The sequence below is a fragment of the Cynocephalus volans genome, chromosome 3 (assembly GCF_027409185.1).
Source record: "Cynocephalus volans isolate mCynVol1 chromosome 3, mCynVol1.pri, whole genome shotgun sequence".
Lineage (NCBI taxonomy): Eukaryota > Metazoa > Chordata > Mammalia > Dermoptera > Cynocephalidae > Cynocephalus > Cynocephalus volans.
Genome location: NC_084462.1, coordinates 133,425,769 through 133,434,417, shown reverse-complemented (window position 1 = coordinate 133,434,417; position 8,649 = coordinate 133,425,769). Strand labels below are relative to the sequence as shown.

The window sequence follows — 8,649 nt, the reverse complement described above, 5'->3', positions numbered from 1 at the left end:
AAATAAATCTACCCTCACACTTATAAAACAAATACTATGGAGAAAATACATATTCTATATGAAATAATTTATCTAGTGAAAAGATGTTTACTGACATTCATTTAAAAATTCATGCAGTCATACATTTTAAATAAAGGGAAAAAAGGTTAAAAAGTAAAGCATTTTCTTACTATCCCACAAAGTGAGACAAGCTCTTACAGTCTAAATCTCTTGAAGCTTACCAGTATTTTAACTAATTTAATAACAAATTTCAATTGTAATTCCTAAATCCCTCTGCAGACCTGTTCTGCCTTCTTTGATCTCACCTGTGTTCCCTGCCCGGTCAACTCACTAATCTAGCCTGGCAACTTCAAAGTTTGACAAAGCTGGGAGAAGTTACTTTGCCTCTCTCTACTATGGCTTCATCTCCCAACATTCCATTTTTATGAACTTCCTATTACTGTGATCATTCCTTAGTCTCTATTTAATTAAACAAAGCAAAAAGCTAGATTCTACTGAATGTTATACTCCAAATACATTATGCTCAGAGGAAATAACTTTAGGAATTTCATAAGCTCCATCAGCATTCAGATTAAAAGGCTACTATATTTCTAAGCTTATATTAAAGCATAAAAACCCATTAAAAGGCTGGCCAGTTAGCTCAGCTGGTTAGAGTGCAGCCTTATAAGCCCAGGTCACCAGTTCGGATCCTGTACCAGCCAGCCACCCTCCAAAAAAATAAAAACCATTAAAGAGGAAAATATTTTTCTACCATTACTGACAAATTGATACTAGATATTTCTTAATAAATCACAGTATTAAAAATACTAATAAATGTTAATGTGTTAATGTGGGGGTAAACCATATGAGAGAGTACATTAAGACATTCTAAAACTACTAAAATTGCTAACACAGGACGGAATGCTTGAAAAAATGTTTAAAAAGCCTTTTATCCAATAAGTTACTCATATACTATTTTACTTTCTAAGTGTCTGTAATCCTGTCATTCTTTTAAACCAAGCAATTTTGACCTCTAAGATAAACTAAAATCCCAAAGTCTATTGCCAAGGATTAAGACAGCAACACAGGCCAGCTCTTTATTGACACAATTCTGTATTTCTAAAAACGCTAAGGTTGTTATTTGGAAACACGTAATAAAGACTGCTATAGGACCTTAATTTGGGTGGGGGAGGGAAAAGAGGGGGGTTGGCTGGCCGCTACAGGAAATGAAGGACCTTAATTTTTAAAAATTCTTTTCAACTATTTCTGCGTCCTAAGTTACCATAAAATCAGATTAAGTTTGGTGGAATTAAAATAGGGCAAACCTCCTTAAATAGCCAGCATTTACAAGAACCAAATTCTTTTTCTGTTCTTGTAAGTCAGGTGACTCCCAAATTCACTTTTTAACATATATCCCTGGAGAATAACATGGCCCAACACATCAAATGTCCCTTTATCTAGTTCAGACAAGTAACATAACGTGAGAAACTGCACTGTGTAATTCCTTTATTTTCTGCATATTAGTGCTTTACCAATACTACAACCATAAAGAACACAATTCCAAGCACTGTACTTTTGAGTTTGGGGAGATCACAGTCTACAGACTCATTTAATTATATTAGACAAGATTAACCTCATTCAAACTTTCTGCAGTTTATAAATTCACATAAATACAGAAATTGATGCAATTAAACAAAAACTTCAGGATCTTATATTTATTAAATTCTTAAATTCTTAGTTATGACTTTTTCTGCAGGCTATAATTACCTGCTCCATAATCACCAATGGTTATGGCTTGATTTAACTACATCAATTATAAACTTTTTATATCCTTAAAGAAAATGTAAAAATTACAATTTCTTACCAAAAGGTTTAGGGTTTCCCAAATTTCAAATATTTGCTTCCCCCCACCCCCATTTTCAGTCAGACATTTCAAATAAACTAAAAATAACTACATCTCACCTGCAACATTCAATAATAGCAATCATTTGATGTATAAAATTTTAACTATGCCCCCAGTTATTTTAAGACACACAAAAAATGGCTGCCTACCAATCTAACTGTCACAAGTTAGAAATACTACATTTAAGAATTAACATGAGGGTTTCAAGTTTCCTCCAGTTTAGGCATTTATACCTTTGTGCTTGTTTTGTTTCAGGATGTTACTATAGCATTGATATTTGTATAACCCATGTTTATGTACCTTAAAATGTAATCATTTAAAATACTAAGAATTACATTTATGGTGGAGCTTTGGGAATTTTAAAAAGCAACTAAAATGTTCTTAGGTGCATTTATCAGCCTCATTTCCAGAGATACTTCCACTAAAGTGAAACAGAATTTTAGGTTTAGTTGCATCTTGAATTCAAAAATCCCTCTGCACCAGCAGGAGCCTACAATATAGCACCTTTTCTCATCTGCTTTAAGTAAAACACTTGTCAAAAGTTTTACTTTAAATAGTTTATTTTTTTTATAGCCGTATGCTTCTCATACATCTTTGGTAAAAGCTCCATTATACGATATGGCCAAAGCTTGAAGGACCAATACTGTCCAACTATACCATGATATCCCGCTCAATTTTAGCTTTCAGATACCCTCATAAACAAAACCCACTCCACCTTTTCCTGTATACTGCTTTTGCAGTCTACATTTCTGAAATTCCCTAAGTTTAATTCCTTGAGGATCACTAAGATTAATCCTTAAGGCTATACAAGAACCAGATGCTGCTTCACAATTCTATATCAAACACGAACATTTGGTTCAAAATATTATCATAGTGGTCTCAATCTAGTTACTGGTCCTAACCAGCTATCAAGTAATGTTGTTAGGATCTATATCAACAGTGAGCACACTGCATACCCTTGAAGAAAAATAAGTTTACATTCATTGTCATTTGTAGGTTCTTTCTCTTCATCCTACTTCCCCTTTGTCATCCCTCAAGTCTACACATCATTCAACACATTTGCTTTCTTAAAGGAGAGTGTACTATTGAACCAACAAGATATCTTACTATTTGCATGAGTTAATCCTACAATCAAACAATATTAAATACCTTTTTTATAAAACATCTTTTCCAGTGTTCTAATTAATGTAGATGTGGATCACTCATCTATAAAAAAATGACTTTTATCTTCAGCTTAATCAGTTGCTGTAATGTGAAAACAGGAATGTGTATTTTTCCAACTAGGTAAAAGGTGCATATCATTTGAATTCTTAAATGCTTCATTAATGAACAAAGTAAAGGTCTTAGTAACTTTAAAACTACTGGTCTTAGACATTTGAAACAAGGTAAAAGTGTATATTCCAGTTTTGCCCAAAAGTCACTTAAGATATCTACAAATATTTCATCTGTGTTTGGCATACACCATTATTGCTCCATTTTCTGGAAAGAGTCTATTTTTTAAAGTCAAAAAAAAAAAAGAAGGAAAACAGCAAAGTTGCTAACTTCGCAGTGCAATTAAAAATCTGCGTCCTTTACGGGTTACACTTTCATATTTTTATGCAGCGTAAGTTAGCTATGTTATGGGGAACTTGGGTTTTATTCCTACTCATGCATGATGTATGTCTCAGAACTTAATAGCTGACATTTCAAAGAACTTCTTACGTTACCTGTTTAACATACTGATGTGCAACTGGAACATATTACAATGATATTACTCATTATTTGCCACTGTGGGCTAAGTTTACTGTACTGGTCTTAAGATATAAAAGGTCATATCTGAAATTACTAAATTAAAGTTAGAACTCATAAAAGGGAGGGGAGAAGGCCTTAAATATAAAAGACAAACGGCAGTTTGATTAAGCAATAATTTTCAGTTTACTAGATGAAACAGACTTGCAACATAGTCTGCATGAATGCAAAATAAGCCATCTACAGCAAGTGATAAGAAAACTGGGCAAAAAGGAAAAAAGCATACATTGGCAGAAAAAGATTCTGTCGAAATAAAAAATCAAACCATTATTATAAAGGACTTTACCAAAACTGCTATATTTTCCCAATCCCATTTGCTGGAAGTCAACAGAGCATCTAGCACTTTGTGTTCATGTCAAATGTCAGATCAGAGCATCCTAACGCAAAGCCAAAAAAAAATAAAAAAGGAAACAAAAAAGAAAATCCCCAAACCCTCCCAAACCGTAGTACAGTCAACTCCAGAGTTCAAATTCAAAAGAAGAGAAAGTGGCAATTGAAAAGAGGTGATGGTGGCGATAATCCTATGAATGGGTTTTTGATTTCTCTCCTTCCGGGGGATGGGTGGAGGATGCTCATTAGGATTTGTAGTTAGAGGTTAACCATGTGAGCCCCTCATAGAGTCCGTCCCCTGAGGTGGCACAGGAGGGCTGAACATACCAGTTCCTGTCCCGAATCCGGGTCAGGCCCAGTTTCTCCTGGATCTCGTGGGGTTTCATGGCATCAGGCAGGTCCTGCTTGTTGGCGAAGATGAGGATTATGGCGTCCCTCATCTCCCGGTCATTGATAATGCGGTGCAGCTCCTGGCGGGCCTCGTCGATGCGGTCGCGGTCGGCGCAGTCCACTACGAAGATCAGACCCTGGGTCCCGGTGTAGTAATGCCGCCAGAGCGGCCGGATCTTGTCCTGGCCGCCCACATCCCATACGTTGAACTTGACGTTTTTGTAAGTCACCGTCTCCACGTTGAAACCCACGGTAGGAATGGTGGTCACCGACTGGCCCAGCTTCAACTTGTACAGGATTGTTGTCTTGCCGGCCGCGTCCAGGCCCAACATGAGGATCCGCATTTCCTTGTTCCCGAAGATTTTGGATAGCACCTTCCCCATCGCGTCGGAGGAGCCGGGGCCGGGGGCATTCAGGTGTCCCGAGTCCCCTCAGCCAACCACGCCGCAGCCGCTGCTGCGAAACCGAAACCAAGCCTCCCAGCCGCGAGGGCGCCCGAGCGGCCTGCGTGGGAGTTGCCTCCTAGGGGCAGAGGCCCGGGCCAGCCGCTCACTCGGACATCACCCCACACAACTTGACTCCTCCAGTCGCCGCTGCCGCCAGGGCCCTGAGTCTGTGCGGCGAGAGCCGCCGCCCTGCTGAGGAGAGGCCCGGCCCGGAACTGCCCTTCCCCCCCGCAGGCGCCGCGCGAGCGCCGCCGCGGTTCCCGCTCCACCGCCTTCTCACCCCGCCGCGGGAGACTGCGGCTCTCCGGCCCGCCCGCCGGTCCGCGAGCACCGGGCTCACCACCGGCTCAGACCACCCTAGAGGCAGCGCGGCTCCGGCGCCCCGTCAGGTCATTGATCCTCGCGGGAACTCGGAGCGCTGCCTGCAGAGACAGAGAGGAAGACAGGAGTTACCGCTGGAGTTCCAGCGGGGAGCGGAGGCCGAGGCGGCCCGCCTTTCCAGCTCGGCCCAGGAGGTTACCTCCAGCCGCCGCCCAGAGCGCGGGCTCCGTCTGGCCTGCACCTCCTCCTCCCAGTTCTGCCGCCGCCGCAGCCGGAAAAGGCGCGGAGGAAACCGCCTCACTTCCCCTCCCGACCACGCAGGCGCAGCAGAGGCCGACCGTTCGGACAAGAGCGACCTCTGTAAGGCGAGCAGCCCGCGCGCCTAGCGTCATGGGCGCCACGCGCCAGGGGGCGGGGCTACGGCGTCTCGGAGGGCTCATAAGTGAGGCCCACCTGGAGCCCGCGAACCTCGGACTCTGACGCTTTCCCACCTGTAGCTGATCTACCGTCTTTTTCCCTGCTTTTCTCTTCAGCGCTCCTCCTTCCCATTTGCCCTCAACCAGCCAAGGGAGCGCATCCACTGGGACAGCTTCAGAAGGTGGGGCCCGTGGGCAGCCCACTCCCACGACGAACGCCCCCACCGAGGTGCTTCCTGGCTTGTTCTCAGACCTTGGTGCCCTCATTCCAGCCCACCCCAGCCTTGGCGCGCCCTCAATCTCCCAGGGAAACCCTATTCTCCGCTTTTACCTTTTCTCCTATTCCTTCTTGGCGTCCTTTATCCCTCGAGTTCTGTGTGTTTCCTGAAAGACACGTGGGAGGCCAGTGTTTCCTATGGGATTTGCCAGTCAGCGTGGCGCGTTTACGGGCAGGTTCGCTTTGAAGCCCTCCTTAGGAGTGTTTGAGCCCTATCTCACATATCTCGTCAGGACCAGCCCACGTTTCTTAAAAATTATAGTATTATGAAGAGCTGCCGTGCCTTGCCGTGTTTTCAACTTTTTTTTCATACTCATTTAAATATCATCTCCTTTAAGTGTGATTAGTAGTAGCTCCCCTTTAAGAAGCCTAGACAGTATTATCTTAGCATAGAATTTAGATTCAGAAAGACCAACTACTTCCATTCCCTGATTTGGGCAACTTAACCTTGCGGACTTTATCTCACATATGAACTGACCTTGCTTACTCCACCCCACTTGAAAATTAAATAATACAATGTTTGTGGAAGACTTTTTGTATCAAATGGTTAGTGATACAGTGAGACAAAGTTAAAGTACCTTGACTTAAAGTTAAGTTTAACCTGAAGTTAAAGTAAATACCAAATAAGGGGAGAAAAAACAGGAAATAGGTTTTTTTTTTAAAAAGGCAAATGCTATAACAGCGTATAGCATACTATTTTTATTTTACAATATTAAAAAATTTGATAACGTTAGATAGGTTAAATGATAACCATATAAACTTCAGCCTGAAGTACACTTATTAAACGTATTAATATTCTAACAATGATCTAATTTACTTTCCATTTGCCTTAAGATGCACTGTCATAAAACTGAAAAAAGGATTTGGAGTCAGAAGATTGGCTTTCGAGTGTCACCCCTCTATTTTGTAGCTGTGAATCCTTAAGTCTCAATCTCCGTTAAGTAAAATTTCTTCATCTGTAAAGTCAGATGAAGAATCATACCATGAAATAATGAGAATAATTACCATTTATTGAATGTTTGTATGGCAAACACTGTCCTAAATACTTTAAATTTTTTATTCTAATCTGCACAGCAATCATATGAAGTATTAACATTTTACACATAAGGAAACAGGGTCAAATAGGTTAAGTAATTTTTCTTAAAGTCACAGAGCTGGGATTAAATCATGAATCTACAGACCATTCTCTTAACCAAAAAATTATGCCACATGGAGTGGCTGGTTAGGTTAGTTGGTCAGAGCGTGGTGCTGTAACACCAAAGCCCAGGGTTCTATGTCCCTAACTGGCCAGCAGCCCCCAGAATAAAATTATGCCAGCTCCTTGTCTATCTCACACTGTTGTATTGAGCCTCATTTACAGTATTTCTTAAAATGGTTTATAAAGTGTCATTAATAATTATTGTTTTATCTGGGGGAAGAGTTTTTTTGATATGTCTCAAATAGAAGCATGTATTGTACTTTGTTCCATTCCAACATAATCGTTTTCTTGGAGCAGATTCCAGTTTTTCTGGGAAGATTAACCTGCTGGGCTTGGATTTATTTTTCAATGGAAGGTATGCTATAATTCAAAACAGAAGCAGTGTGAAGCACTGGCATCTTCCTGGCACTGGCACTGTTCTAAGGATTTTAAAAAAAAATTTTTTTTTAAAGCTATTTTCCATTAATTCATTTCCCACCAGAGTGAAAGGTTCATGGAGACAGAGATTTTCTTGTCAACACAATGTCCCCAGTGACTATAAAGCAGCAGCATGTAGGTATCAGAAGTTCAATCATTCAAATGAAAGAATTCCTTTTATCCCACAAATAAGACAAAACTAAAAAGGAAAAGCACATACTATTTTTTTTCAATCTGGGGGTTTGAAGTAATAGGTTAAATCGGTAAGCTTTTCATATAGTGGTATATGTTAGAATACTGGATATCTAGAGTGGCTCATCATATAATGCATCTTATAATAAGTTATTTTAAGTAATAATCATAACATAAAACTAATAGTAATGGCCAGAAAATAAACTCAGGTACTGAAATTTTAAACTTTGTATATGTAATCATGCCATTGGTGGGGGGAGTAAGCGAATTTTAACAAAACCAAAATATTTGCAAAAGGTAACAATTTAGGCAACTGCTAAATCGTACCACAGATAAAACATTTTATTTTCTTGATTCTTTCTTGAAACAATTAACAATTTTAAAAGAGTAAATTTCTATTTTAAAAATATTATTTTCATTCAGTGAAATATTTTACAGATAAACCAAAATTTCCATTTATGAAACAAAATACAACATTTCTCAGTTTGCACTGTTTTACTCTTTTAAGTTTTAAACAGATGAAAGCTCCAAAATCTAACTGTAGAAAAATTGATCTTTGCTTTTCAAAGCCTGTAAGTGAAGAGATTTCTCCAAATTATTTACAAACCAGGTTTACCTAGAAAATACCACTTCATAATTTCTAATCTGTTCAACAACCACCTATAATATGCTAAAATATTCCTGACTAAAATACTATCTTATAAGAAAAATATTTACTTGTAAAAAATGACTTAGACCTTCTGTTTTTAGAATGAAGTGAATGTCTTCTCTAACAATAGTACTCCACACTGTTTACCCCTAATTCCTATAGCTCTTAAAAGTTGTTCATTCTGTATGACCTAGTCATATATATTTTTTCATCCCATCCAGTGCTAAGGACAATTCTGACCACATGGTGAGGGTTGTCTAACCACATATTTGTTTGATGATGATTTCACCCCATTTATCATTTTGAGTCCTTAGGCCAGAATTGAACTCTGTCTAGTTTAAAG

General features: G+C 39.6%; 1 protein-coding gene across 2 annotated transcripts; it reads right to left on the bottom strand.

Annotated features, from left to right (window-relative positions):
* Positions 1–1,468: 1,468 nt before the first annotated feature.
* ARF6 (ADP ribosylation factor 6) lies at positions 1,469–5,930 on the bottom strand. Of its 2 annotated transcripts, none has more exons than XM_063091082.1 (2): positions 5,905–5,930; positions 1,469–5,258 (listed from the first exon to the last, which is right to left on the bottom strand). In XM_063091082.1, the coding sequence occupies exon 2, from the start codon at positions 4,771–4,773 to the stop codon at positions 4,246–4,248; it is 528 nt and encodes a 175-aa protein (XP_062947152.1). In that variant the 5' UTR covers positions 4,774–5,258; positions 5,905–5,930; the 3' UTR covers positions 1,469–4,245. The 2 variants fall into 2 exon arrangements, with proteins under 2 accessions (XP_062947152.1, XP_062947151.1); XM_063091081.1 differs by lacking the exon at positions 5,905–5,930 and adding an exon at positions 5,357–5,471.
* Between the last annotated feature and the right edge of the window lie 2,719 nt (positions 5,931–8,649).

Excerpts from the sequence above, each read along its gene's own strand:
- ARF6 (XM_063091082.1), bottom strand. The coding sequence starts at position 4,773 with ATGGGGAAGGTGCTATCCAAAATCTTCGGGAACAAGGAAATGCGGATC.